This window comes from Episyrphus balteatus, chromosome 1 (assembly GCF_945859705.1).
Source record: "Episyrphus balteatus chromosome 1, idEpiBalt1.1, whole genome shotgun sequence".
Lineage (NCBI taxonomy): Eukaryota > Metazoa > Arthropoda > Insecta > Diptera > Syrphidae > Episyrphus > Episyrphus balteatus.
Genome location: NC_079134.1, coordinates 77,576,017 through 77,592,997, shown reverse-complemented (window position 1 = coordinate 77,592,997; position 16,981 = coordinate 77,576,017). Strand labels below are relative to the sequence as shown.

General features: G+C 33.8%; 2 protein-coding genes across 2 annotated transcripts; one reads left to right on the top strand and one right to left on the bottom strand.

Annotated features, from left to right (window-relative positions):
• The first annotated feature begins 9,445 nt into the window (after positions 1-9,445).
• Positions 9,446-10,393, top strand: LOC129905231 (uncharacterized). The gene is made up of 4 exons (XM_055980677.1): positions 9,446-9,549; positions 9,600-9,725; positions 9,783-9,963; positions 10,036-10,393. Exons 1-4 carry the CDS (start codon positions 9,446-9,448, stop codon positions 10,369-10,371), a joined length of 747 nt encoding a protein of 248 aa, XP_055836652.1. The 3' UTR covers positions 10,372-10,393.
• Positions 10,394-10,446: 53 nt separating this feature from the next.
• Positions 10,447-13,504, bottom strand: LOC129906992 (putative nuclease HARBI1; the record flags this gene model as incomplete). Its single annotated transcript, XM_055983009.1, has 2 exons — positions 11,506-13,504; positions 10,447-11,449 (listed from the first exon to the last, which is right to left on the bottom strand). Coding segments are annotated over exons 1-2 (1,059 nt in total), but the record flags the coding sequence as incomplete, so codon positions are not given.
• Positions 13,505-16,981: the final 3,477 nt, after the last annotated feature.

Genomic DNA, 16,981 nt, shown 5'->3' with positions numbered 1-16,981 from the left:
ACACCAAATTCGACCTTTTAAGAGGGATTTTTAGAGCAAATGGAGGTTTTAAACAGAATTTCTATTTATTCACTCTCCATTAGTGTCAAATGTCATTTCATTTATTTTTTTATTTGAATTATTATTTTTTTGAAAAATGTCAAATGAGCTAAAGAATTATTAAAAAAAAATCACAATTATGAAAAAAGTCCAGCCTAGAATTTTTTGAAGTTATACACACATGCATTTAAACCATAAAAAAGAACAAAATTCAAAGAAATTAATGCATTTCTTGTCTACTTCGCACAGATAATACTAGATCTGCTTATATTCTCCACTTCAAAACTAATCATTTTTTAGATGCTGCATAATACATACATAACATTGCAATTGAAGCCATGAGAAGAAGAGATATAAAGCTTACTTCTAAACCAATGACACAGTTGTTATTTGACACCGATGGAAAAAATTAAAAATTTCACTTAACTCCTTCTTCTTCTCATGGTTTCCATTGTAGGTTGTAGCATTCTTTGGTTACCACTGGTATATCGTTAATCTCTTGCATTTTCCGGCGTTTTCAGCTGCAAAATACTTACGGGTCATAGTTTTTTGGTTTTTCTTCCAATTCAAATCTATTTGATTTGACAAAATTGTAGCTTTTTTTGACAGATTATTTTTCAAACAAAATAAAAACTCCCTAGGATATTTTTAACAGAGTTTTAAATTTAAAGTTTCCATTAAAAGTAAGGACTTTAACTAAAGAAGAGTGAATTAAATGAATTTTTAATGATGTATACTTAAAGGCGACAATAGTTTAACGAGGCCGTTAACTAAAGCGATAAATTTCAAAATTTAATGGAGGCTCAATAAATTGGCCCTAAGTGAATTGTTTTTGAAATAATCGATTTCAAAGTCAAAATTTTGAAAAAAAAATTTTAAAAAACATATCCAATACTATTTTTGACAAGCCTGGGGATTTGTATTCAATTTGAATAATGAAGAACACTGCCTTAATTAATTCCTTACCAAACACTGAAAACCATATGTTTCTATGCCTTCTAGTTTTCGAGAAAATTGAAAAGTAAAAAATCTCCTTTTTGTCAGATTTTTGTTTTTTTGGCTGCAAGCTTGAAATTCTTATACGAAAAGACAAATAGAGAAAATAAAATTAATTCGTAACACATTTTTTTACAAATCTACTACAATAAAATTACATTTGATTTTTTGAACTTGGCTCAGAAAAATTAATTTTCGTTATATGTATGTAACTGAAATGTATGTACATAATATATTGAAAACTATTCAAATTAAAAACGAGTGAAAAGGGATTATGCGTCTTATTATTATACATTTTATTAATAATGGGAATTTTAAGCATTTTATGCGAAGATCTAAGCAGAAATCTAATGGAATGTCTCAAGATTTAAATTGAAATTATTATTGAAAAATACAGATCATCTGACCCATTCCTTTAGGTATTAAGAAGAATCAGAGTCATTAAATTGAGGAAAAAATGGCTCTCTTAAAAGAATTAACTTTTGAAAAATTTGTATAAAAAAATGAAAAAAGTGTTTTTTTTTTTTAATAATTTTTAACTATAATTTGGGTTTTTTATTTTGCGTGGACGTGGACCTCGACAACAGTACCTACTATGAATTATTCTTTTCCATTTAATGTATTTAAAATCGGTGAGGTGGTTCCAATAATACAAAAAAATTTTAAAAAAAATGCTATAAGTACAAGTAAATTGAGAATCGGAATTCTTTATTACTCTCACAAATTTTTTTAAAAGGGCGTGGCAGTGGGCGGAAATGAATAATAATAATTTCTTACGACGAAAACTGTCATCCCTGAATATTTCATCCAAATCTATTCAGTGGTTCAGTTTTTATTTAATTTTTTCCGCACTCCCATACAAATTTCCCCAGTGTGCGCCGTAGATACCTTTAACCGTTCCATAATAAGCAAATATGTTTCCATTGCTCAGCTCTTGTATACTTTCGCCTTGTCGCCTAACTTCTGCTAAGCCGATTATATCCCAATTTATTTTGTCTAGGGCATTTTCTAATTCTTTGAATTTTGATGTTGATTGGAGTGTTCTTGTATTTAGTGTCACGAATAATCTATTATTGTTTTTAATGTTTTTGTTTGGGTTGAAGTTTGTATTTTTTATATAATTTTTGTTAGAAATGCTTTCCGCGAAATCTATTAAGGGGGGTTTTTGGCCGAAGTCCTCCACGGTGGCCACCCGGATTCGAGGTTTATCTGACTGTTTTCTAATTTTAAATTCATTTTCGTTGGTAATTGACATGCTGGGGTCGATTTTACGTATATGTGGTATTGTTTTGTTTGTTAGTTGTTATTGTTTGTGAGTTTTTTCGATGTGAATAATATTTTCTAGATTACCATTATTAGTATTATCCACATTATTCTTTGCAACGGTCTTCTTTAGTACATATTTCATTAAGGGGGATGTTGACGATGAAGTACTGGGCTTACTTCTTCCCTTGTAGCTCTTCTTAATCGCTCCAGTATTTGAGCTCATAGGTTTGTCTGATTCAGAATCCTTATCAGAGTCATCATCAGAAAGTTTTCTTTTATTCTGATTAGGTTGAACTTTTATGTTGGATGTCTCCTCTTCCGTTAACCCTTTTCCATTAACAATCAGTTTATTATTTTTAATTCTAACTAATAAACTTCCATCCATGTTTTTTAAAGCGTTCGCCTTTTCTTGTAGGTGTTTTCTTTTTTCTAAGACATCTTTTGGTAGGTCATCGTAAAGCGTTAGTTTTGTGTTATTTTTTGTATTGTATTCTTTTAGTTTATTTTTTTCATCTACGATTCTACTTTTTATTCTGTACGACAAAAATCCAATTTTGATTGGTCGAGCCTTATTTATGGTTTTAACTCCAAGGCGGTATATAAAGTCTAAATCTTTTAAAGAAATTTCAATTCTGAAGATCTCTTTCAAAATGTCTAAAACCTTATATTCAAGCTCACTTGTTGACTTTTCTATTTCTTCTAAATTGAAAAGGATTACATTTTTCCTTCGTAGTTGAACTTCTAAGATACTGATTTTTTCTTCGTGTTTGTTGACTTTATCATCAATTTCAGTGACTTTGCTGTTAATTGTGTCAATCTTTGACCCAAGTTGTTCAAGAGAATTTCCTACTTGTTTAATTTCGGATCTTATTTCTTCTTTTGAATCCCCAACACTCTTATATATAAGCGCAATCATGTCTTTAAGCTCGGAATTGCTAACTTCTTCTTTTCCTTCTTGGTTTCCGGCGGATGACATATTTTGTATATATAATATTATATTATGGAAAAAAAAGGTGTGAATTATATTGAAACTTAAATATATATGTCGCTGGCTGAGAATTATAGGGTTGTATGTCAACTCACCTTAGTTTTGAGAAAATCGATCTCAAAGTTTTTTAAGGCTGGTTTTTGTTTAAAATACATAGTTACATAGCAGTAAAGCATTGATGCAATCTTATAAAGGACCCTAAAAAAATCATAAATTCATGAAAAAATATTAATTTCACCACAAAAAAGGATTCTATGAGCATTTTTAAAAAATGACATAGAACCATTTTATGAAAAAATTTGTAAAAAAAATTGAAAAAGGTTCTATGTTCAACATAGAACCTTATAGTTATAAAGAGCTTACATGTAATAAATGCATTTTATATGAAAAAAGTGACTTCATCGTGATATAGGCTTTGATTTAATTTAATTTTATTCAAGTTTTGCACAAAACAGTCAAAATCTATTTTAAATAACAGAAAAAAATACCACAAATCACGTTGTTGCATTTATAGAAAACAACAATTCCTACTTTTGTTGAATTAGGTAAACAGAAAAAAGACATGCTAAGAACATTTAGTATTAAATCAATCGGATTTTTGCATGCTTTTTTGCCAGAAAGACAGTCGTCTTAAAACAATCATCTACGGTGTAAAATGTATGCCAAATAAAATTTAAAGTTTGTTTAATCTTTTAATTTTAATAAGTACATAAAATTAATGAAAAATCATTTCAATCTTAGCAGGTATCTACACTTAAATTTTCTTAAGAAGAAAATTCTTATTAAAATGAAGTTCACTTTGATTTTAAAAATGTTTAAACAAATTTTACTTATTTTTATTAGAAATCTTATTAATTTAAGAGGATTAGATTTTAGAGGAGTATCATCTTGATTCTAAGTTGCTTATTTGTCTCCATGTATAACGTAAGTAAATTTGCTTCAAGTTAAAAAAAAAAGTTTTATTCGATGAAAGTATTAATAGAAATAAACTAATATAATTGTAAAGATGAATAACGAAGAGTTCACTACGGTTAGTATAGTAAAATCTAGACGTTTTAAAAAAAAATACTCAATTTTCCAAATACCACTAAAAATTAGTTAATTTTTTGTTTTTAGGGTACTAAGGTGACTTCTTTTATTTAAAGTTAAGGAATCTAAGTGTTTCTTTAACTTTTGGTTTATTAATACGAACTATGAAATTCCCAACCTCGATTATGAAAAAAAAAGTTTTCAAAAAATCACTTCCAATTCTTGGCACACAAAAAACATTATTTTAATTTAATTATGGTGTAAGAATATCTAGGTTATGAATTATTGCAAAAGTTAAGGTTGGATAGTACATATTTTGGTTTAAAGAGTACAGAACGAGATACAAAAATTCCTTGCTGTTAAGCAAAAGCCCGTCCGCTAACTTGAAAGTCGATAGTTGATAGTCAAAAACGACGAATTATTGAGCAAAATCGTCGTTTTTGACTGTCATTTATTGACTATTAAGTTAGCCGACTAGATCCCTGTTGTTCAATACCAGCAAAAACATCAAAAGATCTTTTATTTTTACTTTAGTTAGAAAAAAGATCATTTCCATAAGATTTCATTTTGAAAAATTTGAGTAAAAAAGTTCTATGTAACTTAAATTAATGTTTTTTTTTATTTGAAAAAATCAGTAAAAAGGTTCTATGTTGCAATTTGAATAGCATAGAACCTTATTATATTAATACATGTATGTGAAATCATGAAAGTTGTATGTCTTTTTTACCTGTGCCGTCGCCATTAATTTTTTTCTATTTTTTTTTTAATTTTACGAAAATTTTGGTGTATAAAACTCATTTTTTGTATTTTGTATGAAATACACCCTTATAATTCTCTTTGATTGTTTGTTTTTCTTTTTTTACTTGTTATAAGCTGATAGATGTATTACGAAGATGCAGTTAATGTTGCATACTTTCAGGATATATTATCAATTTATTTGTTGAAAGCTTTATATCCGCTCTCTTATTTTTTATTTTATTATAACTTTTTTTTTCTATTTTTTTGCTTTGACGTTTTGCTTTCAGGCTTTAATTGAGATTTGTTCTTTTTTTTTTACATAAAAACTTAAATGTTTAGGTTATAAATACCTGAAGTTTAAATGTTTTTATTCTCGGTTTTGGGCACCGTTCTTATGCTTCAAATAAACCACTTCTCAACTGATTTCACAATTTCCTTATATTTAATTTTTCGAATTTTTCACCGCTCACAAACTTTGTCAACCACTACCAAACAGACCAGCGTTGCCAATCCGTTCCTCAAGATATTTCTTAAGTTGAAAATTAATCAACGTTTCCATGACCTTGGAAAGAAGGGACGTAAGTGCGATCGGAAGGTAGTTTGAGGGTGAGGAAGATTTGCCTTTTTTAAGGACGGGCTGGACAAATGCTGTTTTCCATCCACTCGGGAAGAAACCAGTAGAATAGGACTGATGGAAAAGCTTACGCAGTGGTTTTGCCAGCGTGGAAGAACACCTCTTCAGAACGATGTGGGGGGGGGGGGGGATACCATCCGGGCCAGCGGATTTGTGTATTTCAAGATCCTTAAGAACTCTTGCTACTGTACGAGTGCGAAAGAAGATTCCTCCCATGAATCCGTTTACGCGCTCAAGTACTGGCGGAGTCATGACACTATCAGACAGTGTTGAGTTGGCAGCGAACTGCCTTGCAAAAAGGTTAGCTTTGTCGACAGAGCTAACAAAAGGAGTGTCATTGAAGACGAACGTTGGAACCGACGACGAAGTAGTATTGCGTATATTTTTTAAAAATGACCAAAAAATTTTACTACCTTTGGGACATTGTAGTATTTTTTGCCGTAATTCTTGATCATGTAAAAATTTGGTTCGTCAAATATGGGCGTTGCTGGCCTTTCTAGCTTGTTTGAACTTTTTTCGGTTTTCCTCAGTGGGGTTGGCTTTGTAACATCGAAAGCTTACCTCTTTAACTCTGATAACCTCTTTACAGCTCGAATCAAACCATGCATTCTCTTTTGGTTTGATAGTTTTAACCCTGTTCTCATTCCGGAGAGAATTATATTAGTGATCATATCTGTACAGGAATCAACGTCACTATCGAGGAAGCATAGCATAAAGAAATCGTTGAGACCCTCCCAGTTGGCTTTCTCGTATTGCCAGACTGTTCTCATTGGTGCTTTTTCTTTAACTGGGTTTATTTGGCACGAGAAATTTGCAGATATGACACAATGGTCTGATGTGCCTAGAGGCGATAATACACTTACAGTGTATTTATCAGGGTCAGAGGTAAGAAACAAGTCTAGAGTGTTTTCAGCTCGACCATTAACGTCCGATATTCGAGTCGGCTCGTCGACAAGCTGAGTTAAATGGTTTAACTCAGCAAAGATCTCGGTATACCTGCCTTCGGGTGTTGTCTGGCCAGAATAGCGAAGCCACGAAGAATTGTGTAGATTGAAATCGCCCGTAATAACGTATTTCAGTGCGAGGATAAAGGGAAACAATCCTTTGAATGGAGTCGGACAGAGCATCAAGTTCGTTAGAAGTAAAATTACTGTCCAGATTGGGGGCTTCTATAAATAAAACACGTATGAATGATGTGCTTATTTACCGTAAATTTAAACCACATGAAATTAAAACTTGTGTTTATAGATGGACCGTATTGTGGTTGGAGTTGGTATGCGTCATCGTTTCTAATATAAACGGCGAGACCATGGTGGGAAAAGAATAACGGCACCAAGTACCCAAATAGGTTAGATTCAGAATAATCCGTATTTTCACCTATTTGTGTTTCGCTCAGTGCCAAAAAAGCTGTTCTGTATTGTACAGTATAAATGTACACGTCACAGAAATTAGATCTTAGCCCACGAACGTTGGCATAATCGACCCTGAATTTATAAACCATTTCAAAACTCAAAAACTATCTAAATCGCATCGCTGATCGAGACTGAAGCGCTGTGCTGCGGTACTGAAAGTGGTATAGTAGCATTTTACTGCTCTCGACAGCTTCGTACTACTGTCTCCTCCTTCAATTTCCAAGTAGTTTTTTTTTTTTCAAAGTTCTTGTATGCCAAACATTTTAAAAAAACAGCAAGGTGTTGAGTTATCCTTAAAAAACAGTTTATTTCGTTTGAACTTTGTCTGAGCGTCTTTGTTAGCGAATTGAAATCAACTTTTCGATTTCACGTGAAATGAAATATCATATATTCTTCATTTCGATTGATTTCGAAAAATTAGAAATTGCTTCGAACTGTCAAAACTGATCGTCAATTTATATTTTGTTTTTAAAGTGAAATTACTGCTCCTTTAAGCATGGATGCAATTTTATTGGCAATTTAATGGAAAAAAAAGCAGAATTTAAAAGAAAAAAAAAAAATGACGAAACATTTTTCAAGACAAATCAAATATGAAAGTGAAATGCAGAACATGGGCGATTTTATTGCAAATTTTAAAATAAAATTGATTTAGGTTAAGTGTAATGCGAATGAGGTTGCAAACACAGAAGCAGAGCGCAATTCCCGCAATTCCTGCAAACACAGAGGCAGTGATGAGATATGATATTTCATGCCTCATGTGTATTATGTAATTTGTATTAAAGAATATTTTGTCCAAAAATTGCAGATTCATTGAAAAAGGCACCAATTTCACGAACAGAAACAAAGTGAATTGAATTCCATCAGAAAATCTAAATGAGTGAAGAAATACAAAATACCTAATTTCTCTTTCGGCAAATGAATACCCAAAATGCAGAACGTGATAGTTTCAAAAACTAATTTTCAATGAATTCTTTTTGGGGAAACCTACACTATCTCCAAAAAAAAATCTCAATCGGATAAAATCTCCAGAAAATTTTTGACCCCATGGACAAAATCTCCATGGGGAAAGGCATCCAATGGACAAAATCTCCAATAAATAATTTTTTCTCCCATTTTCTCCAAATCCCCAAAAATCTCCAATAAGCAAAAACAAAAACGTTATTGAATGATAAAAAGCACTGTAAGTTAAAGTTAAATCAGAACTAAACACGACAATTTTAAAATCATAAAGGTTCCTTTTTTAAAATGGAACAGAAAAAATAAATTATGTAAACAACCGTGACTGAAACCTTCGTTTTTTTACCTACCATTCGTGTGCCTTAACAATGATTCTTATATACTGGAAGGATACAGCAAGTAGAACTAAGCATAATCTTTTGAGGCAAGTTATCACAGCTTACAATTAAATATGAGTAAAAATATGTCTTTGCAAAATGAAGATGCGCAAGTTGTGTATCAAGCAATCAAATCGCGCGCGCGATTACAATTAAATATGAGTAAAAATATGTCTTTGCAAAATGAAGATGCGCAAGTTGTGTATCAAGCAATCAAATCGCGCGCGCGATTTGATTGCTTGATACACAACTTGCTCATCTGAAATTTTGGGATTTTCGCTCGGAGATTTTTTTTTTTGGAGATTTTTTCCTGGAGATTTTGTCTATACCCAGGTCTGTCTTGGGGATTTTGGCTTTGGGGATTTTCTCTTTGGGATTATGGGTTTTGGTCATTCATCACCAACCCTTCTTTTTGATGTTTAATCCGAAATATATATTTTGTTCGTAACATGTATGTTGCTTCTTTAATCCAAATCAGAAGCGCCAACTTGAATTTGCTTAAATAATCCATTACATAGTTATGTTGACCACTAAGATTTTGAGATATCAAAAATTTCAATTTCCAATATCTTTGAGAAAAATATTCTTCGCAAAGTTCATGAATTACACGTACACACTCTTATCCAGATCCACTTGACTTCCAAAGTTTAGCCTGTTCCAGGGTCTCGTTGATCATTAATTGCATATGACGTTTAACACTTGTATTGCTCCTTGATGGTGGTACAATTGTAGTTAGAAATTGAATGAGCTATAATAAATTGATTAGTAAGATGAATATGAATTCTAGGTCTGAGTTTTTACATGTACCTTGTTGACAATTTACTCCTGGGGGCCAATTCTGGTTCTATGAATAAGTGAATCGAAAAGCTTTTCACTTGTTCATTTATAAATTTGATTCTCGTTCTGTGAAAAAATGAAAACAAACATCAAAAATATTCATATGATTATTTTTCTTTCACTAAATTATTCGATTGTGAATGTTTGAAATCGAAACTTTTAAACATTTTAAATGGATAATTTTTTGAAAAAAAATAAAGGAAAGAGCGTCACGCAAGCCCAAAAAGATTTTTTAATAAGTTTTTTGGAACAAAATGTGGAAATTGCACACGACAAGTAAGAAAATTATTTTAAAAAATGATATCGCGTTTTAATGATTTTCATAGATTTGTTTCGGTAGATGGAGCTCGTCAAAGGGACAATACCTGGAAATCATTGGCAAATGATCTCAATGCTTTGGGGGGAGCTAACAAAACCTATGAACAGTGGAGGAAGACTTGGGGCGACTTAAAGTAAGTAACTGAGCTGGTTTTGTGGTCATTTGAATGAATTTTACATTTTTTGTGTAGAAGAAACAGCAAGAAAAAATATGCAGATATTAAAGAAGCCCAAAACCGCAGTGGGATCAACGGAATCACCAAAATCAAAGAGCTCAGTGACTTAGAGCAACGGGTAATTGCTATAATGACAGACAAAAATGTTGAAGGGGATGAACCTGTTTTAGAAATAGGCATTGAAACGGAGGACTTCGTAAGAACATTACATTGTTCAGTTCAAAAACTTTTAAAATGTTAATATATGAATTTTGTTTTCAAATAATAGGTAAGGTCTACATTGCAAAATTTACTTGATGAAGAACAAAATGAAAATGTAGGACCATCGACTTCTACCGGCAACCATCAAGAAGAGCAGGCAATTGCAGGTGTTTCGGAAACAGTAACTTCAAGGCCATCAGTAACTGCGGTAACAAACAGGCAAAAGCGGAAGCGAGAATCGTTACCTTTATCAAATGATAAACTCCTAAAAATTGAAGAAAAAAATTTAGATATAAAAGAAAAACGGTTGAAACTAGAGGAAAGGAAGATTATAGCCTTAGAAAACCTCCAAAACACTTTGGCTAATTTGTTAAATGCAATAAAAGATAAATTTTTTGTTTGAATTTGAAATTTTTATTTTTATTTTTTTTAATTTTTACCTAGTGAAATTATTTCGTACAATTTGCTGTCGAATATTTCGTGCTTCGGCTAAAACATTGCGCACATTAAAATTTCCCCTTATAGCTATTTCCCTTTCATCTTGAGATTCAGCTTCAATTATAAGGTCTTCATTCAGGGGAATTCTTGCTTTTATTAACATGTTATGTAAAACAATACATGCGTTAATAATGACGCCTGCTTTTCCAGGAGCGTAATATAACACCCTTCCCGCTGCCAAGCAGCGGAATCTGCTTTTTAAAATACCTATACACCTTTCGACAATACTCCTTGTTATTTTGTGTGCCTTGTTGAACGCCTCTTCACCATTTGAATTAGATTCAAGGATCGGTGTCATCAACCACGGCTGCAAAGGATACCCACTGTCCCCTAGCAAATAAAAGTTCCTTTCACCTGAAGAATATAACCTTTCCAAGGTGGTTTTTGTTTTTGAACATCTCCAAATATAGGAATCGTGAGAAGTTCCACCAAATCGAGCATTAGCACTAAAAATCAAATGATCTGCACCACATATGATTTGGACATTTTTCGAATGTCCACCTTTTCTGCAGTAATAAACGTGTTCTATTTCTTTTCTTGGTGCTGCAATTTTGATGTGTGTACCGTCGATTAACCCTATAACACCCGGGAAACCTGCTATGTCAAAAAACTTCCTTTTTATCTCCAAAAATTGCGCAGCTCTTGGGAATTTTACGTGTCGGTTTGCAATGCAATTTAATGCAATTGCAACCTCTGTAATGCATCTAGAAACTGATGTTTGAGATAATGAAGATAAGTAATCCTGACCAACAGCTCGCTGGAAGGATCCTTGAGCAAAAAAACGCAATGCACATAGCACTTTAGTGTGCGCTGGAAGTGCATGTATCCTTGATGATGATTCAAGAAATGGGATTATTTCATCTATTAGAACTCTGCATAAATGTTTTGGAAAGCGGTATAGTTGTATGAAATGTTCCTCCGTTATCATCTCGAAAGGATTTTCGTTGTCTCTTAAATTTCTTCTGATTATTCTCATGTTATTTCTAAAAGAGAGTAAATCTATTTATATGATAATATAGCACATATTTATGTATCGAACCTTTGCGTATTCCTCCGATTTGTTTGAATTAGAAGTCTTATATAAATTGAAGGCATTTTAATAAATGTTAAGAAATAACAACCAAATTGAAACAAGAATTTAAAAATATTATTTTTCGTTTTGACATTTGAAACAGTTCAAAATCACAATCCCAGTAGAAAAAAATATTCACCAATGTGAAAGTTTTTGAATTCAACACGATGTTTTCATTCGCAGGACGAGAATCGCTTTTTCATTTCAAATGAATCGAAAAAGTGAAAAGAATGTGTGAAAGCGAAAATGAAAGTTTTTTTTTCGATTCACGTGTTCACAGAACCAGAATTGGCCCCCTGATAAGCATGTTTTCGTCGCAGTGAATTTCACACCAAAGTACTTCGTTTCTAATTTCATATCAGAAAATATAGGATCCAACAAATCCTGACGACTTCACATTGCCTTGACATCATTCAATAGCTTCCTGTTGGCCTTGTTGGCAATTTTTCGTTACTCCACGTTTTTGAATTTTGAGAATTCTTTAGTATAATTGATTTTATTTTCACAAATCTTTTTCACCTTTTATATAAAAGAATTTACCGTGAAAACTCGAAAAAACTTAAATTTTGCAACCAAAGTAAAAATCAGAAAATGAGAACTGTCAGCCGTCGATTTTGTTTTTTTTTTTTAGGTACAACCGCCATCTTTTTTTCGCCATCCACAACTCACACGTATTCATGGATAGGAAAAAATAGTAAAATAAGGGAGTTCTCTTCTATTCACCTCAAATGAAATTTGCGGGTGTTTTACTCGTACCCCCGACTCGGTTCTCTAGGTATTCCTTCCTCTATGATTTTATAGCTCCTCCTCTAACCTAATTCCTTTCAGGAAATTAAGTATTTGGGGTATTTTCATAGAGTGAAATTTTTCCTCTTCGACCTAGTAGTAGTGATAGTGACCAAAGAACAAAATGAGTATGTTCGAAAAATTTCAGTTTTTTAAAATGATCGTTCGTGCTCGATTGTTTTCTCTCTATACTCGTAAATCATACTACTCATAAACAAAAAAAGAACTCACAATTCAAACCATACAAATTGTTTGAACTCATGAGTATAATACTCGATCCTCAATACCCATGAACCAAATTACTCGTAAGCAGATCGACTGTTCATAGGCACTAGACCAGTGTTTTTCAAACTTTTTGAGTTCGGGACCCCCGTGAGAGGATAAATATTTTGACGACCTCCTTACACTATAATGTGTCATGTATTCAATGTACCCGTTCAAAACTCCAGATTTTTTCCCGTGTTTGATAATTTATTTTTTAAAGCTCTTCCTGCTAACACTAATGGCCAGTGTTTGTACCACATATTTTAAAAAAATACGAAATGGATTGGACAAACTGTTTTGCTTTTTGTGGCAATGATGGCAAAGCTTTGACTGGCAACAAAAAGGACTAATTACAAAATTTAAACTCAAAATGCCAAACACTTCATAAACACAATGCTTTCTTCATCGACAAGTTCTTGTATCGAAGACACTGCATGCAGAATTAAATGCATCCTTAATAAGAGCCATAGAAGAGAGAAAAACATTATAACTGCAAAAGACAAAATCAGAGGATTTCTCGGAAAACATCGGTTATGGTCCGTGCCTCTACAAGCAAACAAATTCTTTACCCTGCGAATCAATTTTTGTTAGCTACCATATTCCTCTCAAAATACAGAGTTTATTAAATTTGAAAATGAAACAAGTTAATTTCAAGACTCTGAAAGATAAAATGGAACTGAGATGGAATTTAAATCCTTTTTTGAATAATTCGAACTTGCTAATCTATTGTCTGTAAAACTGAAAAAAATCCTTTTAGATTTAGCTGCAGGTGGCATGCTAAGAATGGATAGTATTCTGGGCTGGCAAACGAAGCTTTGCGGTGGTTAGTACCCTTCGATTAATTCGTTTAAGTATCAAAGATCAATCCAAAATTTCAACATTATTTATTAAAAACACATACAAACACATTCGTCGCACTGAGAAGTTTTTTTTGTCTTTTGTTTTTATTTAGCATTATTTATTTTTTTGTATCAATATTTGGCTTGCGGCCGCGACCCCCTTAGGAACTTTACGTGACCCCCCAGGGGGTTGCGACCCACACTTTGAAAAACACTTAACTAGACTATACTCGAAATGATCGAACGTGATCGAAACAACATCAACAGTTTGAACAATGAAAACAACCACTTCCAAGTTTTACGCCTTATATGTACCTTACCTTGAATATTTTTTTTATTTATGTTTTGAGGGTTGGCTGCTTGAGGGACTTTTATTTTTAATAACATTTTCTCCTATTCCGCAATACGTTTCGGGTCCCATTAAAGGGGACTTGCACCCATTTTTGCTAAAGAGTCCGACTCCTCGTTCCCTTGGACACCAACGTGCCCAGGTATTTTGCAAAGTTCGTTAAGTTTACCTATACACTCCAATACTAGCTTGGAGTTAATTTCGTAGGATTTAAGTGCTTTTAGGGCAGGCTTGACTATCAGACATAATGGCAATGTTTTTGTTCCGGTGATTTAATTCGAGGTTTATTTCTGCACATTTTACAATGTCATTTACCTCGGCTTACATCATGCTCCGTAACTCCATTCAACACTTCAACAACACACAGTTCCAGAAGAGACTGCAGTCAATAAAGCCCGGACCTGATGCCTTAAAGAATATCAACCGAATTGTCAGCAGTCACCAATGCCGGAAGTTATTATTACCAACAATGGAGAAGCAACAACATTTCAGGAAAAAGCAGTAGCATTTGCAGCCCACTTTGAAGGTAGGATAGGTTAGGTTAGGTTTTATGGGCTGACAGTTGAATTTGTTACCGTCACACTTGGATGAATTTAGATTCCTTGTGATACCCTGAAGTATTGTAACTTCATGAAAAAGTGTTAACCTATGAATGCTATGGTTGTTCGAGCCATTTGGAGAACTTGACAAAGTTCAGTAGGCTATTGCCTGAGAGTTTCGATAGTTCTTCTAATTCATTAAAAAAGTAGTTTCCTAAGAATTTTTTCCTAGTGCGACAGAGTGCTGGGCAGTAACAGAGGAAGTGAACAGTGTTTTCCTGTTCGTCCTCATTGCCGCAGTCTCTGCATAGATCATCCGTACTAAGCCCTATTTTCTTTTTGTGGTATCCTAGTAGGTTATGTCCCGTTAAGACGCCAATTAGGGATCTTAAGGAAGGTTTACTAAGTAGTAAGATCTTATTTGATTTTTTCTCGTCGAAATTCGGCCATAGTTTCCTGGTGTGACCGCAGGTATCTAGGAGGTTCCATCTTTCATTGGTTTTTTGTAAAATATTGTTGACGATATTTCGTTTTATTTCACATTGTGGGATTCTGATGTTATGGTCTATGAGAGAGGGATCAAGAACTGAGACTTCCCTTGCAAGCTCATCCGCTTTTTCGTTGCCGAACACATCACTGTGGCCGGGAACCCAGCAGAGTCTTACATTATGCTGCATACCAAGAACCCTAAGCTCTTCGCGACAGCAAGAAACAAGCTTTGACTTGATTAAGGTGGCAGAAATCGCTTTTATTGTCGCTTGGCTAATGAAAAAGGTGATGTCAGCAGGTAATATCCCCATCATATATATTTGTTTAGCAGCATTTTCCACTGCCAATATCTCGGCTTGGAAGACACTGCTGTATTTGGGGAGTCTGAAAGAACTGGCAAGGTTGAGGTTTTCTGAGTAGAAACCTACACCAACCCCAGTGTTCATTTTCGAGCCATCAGTAAAAATGGCGATAGTCGACTCATTTGAGAAAGGTACACTGTTTTCCCAATCTTGTCTTTTAGGGAAACTGACATTAAAAGACTTGTTGAAGTCTAAGTAAGGGGTCATGTAATCTGTACTTACGTTGTTGCCAACGTAGTTAGAAAGGATCGTAGTATGGCCGTTTTGACTAGTATTCCAAATGTTGGTTTGACTGAGTCGTAGGCAGTGCCGGTTTAAGCACTACCGGCGCCCCTGGGCAAGATTGCAAGTGGCGCCTCTAAAAAAAAATTCATCTAAAAACAATTTTTTAAAATCACGAAAAAAAGCAATAGCAGATTATGTCTTACCTCTCATATACTTGTTAATGCATTTATTAAAAATGTGCAGTGTATTAACTTAAAAAGGTTAACTTAAAAAAAAAAATTATTATTCATGTCATTTAGGCTCAATTGACAAGACTACCTTTATCTCTGACTTTTTTGTTTAAACACATTTAAAGATTAGGTACAGTTGGTTTTATTTGAACAATATTTTTTCAAAAACTTTTTCAACTAGGTACATTAATGTCGTTTTCGATTGGAATCACTCAATGATTCACTCATTCTGAAATCCAATAAAAAACTTTGAATCGCTTCCACCCAATTCTAAAAATTAATATCTGTATTGGTGAAAAATCAAATATTTTGTTTTTGTTTTTTCACTAGGAGAATAAAAAACTTGCAGCACGCTTCTTAATGATTCCAGGCGCTTCCGGACTGCCAATTGAAAACAACATACCTTTATAAGTATAAGGTTTGTTCGTTGTGAGCTCTAGGGCACTCTGGGTCGCTCCGAATTCGTTGCAATCGTTTTTTGTAGCTCCTTTTTCAACCAGAGTTATTTCCTCTGTGTTCGATGTTCGCTGATGAAACTAAAGCTCTGAGGTGTTCGATGTAAAATGAAAACCCGAGAAACTCTGATTTTTTTCACAGTTAATTGAAATGACTTAGAGTGCCCTGGAGGGGGGATAGGGTTTTCTGGATTATGGGCTTTCTGGATTTTTAATTTCGGGATTCTGTCCGTCTCCCTTCTCTTTCCTTATTCATTATTATAGGGGCACCTTTGCAAAAATTAAATTGGTAGGAGGAATATTAGGATTGCTTTAGTCTTTCAAAAGAAATTGGGGCGCCTTGTTCTTCAAAGATGAACGAAGATTTTGGACACCATTGTCCTTCCGGAAGCCAAATAAATTAACCCAAAATTTGGGGGGCGCCTTCATTCTTCAAAAAGTTTAGGACAAACAATACGAGCGCCGTTGAAAATGTAAAATAGAAACAAATTGGGGCGCCTTTGTGAACGTAAAAAAAAATAAAACATCGATTGGAAGACTTCGTTATTTATATAACTTTTGTAAAAGTTCGGGGCGCCTGCGGCGCCCCTCAATTCTTGCGCCCCAGGGCGACGGCCCAGGCTGCCCCCCCCCTAAAACCGGCTCTGGTCGTAGGGCACTGTTTGCTGCTAATTTTTGTACAAATAGATCTAAGGGAGCGAGATTAAGGATTGCTTCCAAACCTGCGGGTGGAGTGGACCTCATCACCCCCGTAGTGCTAATGCATGCTGTTCTTTGTACTTTGGTTAGGGTCTTCAAGTTCGTGGATTTCTCCAGAGCTTGCCACCAGACTTAGCTGCGATAAGTCAAAATGGATCTGACAATAGCGGTATACATCCACATGATTATTTTAGGATTTGGTCCCC

Excerpts from the sequence above, each read along its gene's own strand:
- LOC129905231 (XM_055980677.1), top strand. The coding sequence starts at position 9,446 with ATGGATAATTTTTTGAAAAAAAATAAAGGAAAGAGCGTCACGCAAGCC. Across the intron at positions 9,726-9,782 it reads AAGACTTGGGGCGACTTAAA|AAGAAACAGCAAGAAAAAAT; the intron begins GTAAGTAACTGA and ends TTTTTTGTGTAG. Across the intron at positions 9,964-10,035 it reads GCATTGAAACGGAGGACTTC|GTAAGGTCTACATTGCAAAA; the intron begins GTAAGAACATTA and ends TTCAAATAATAG.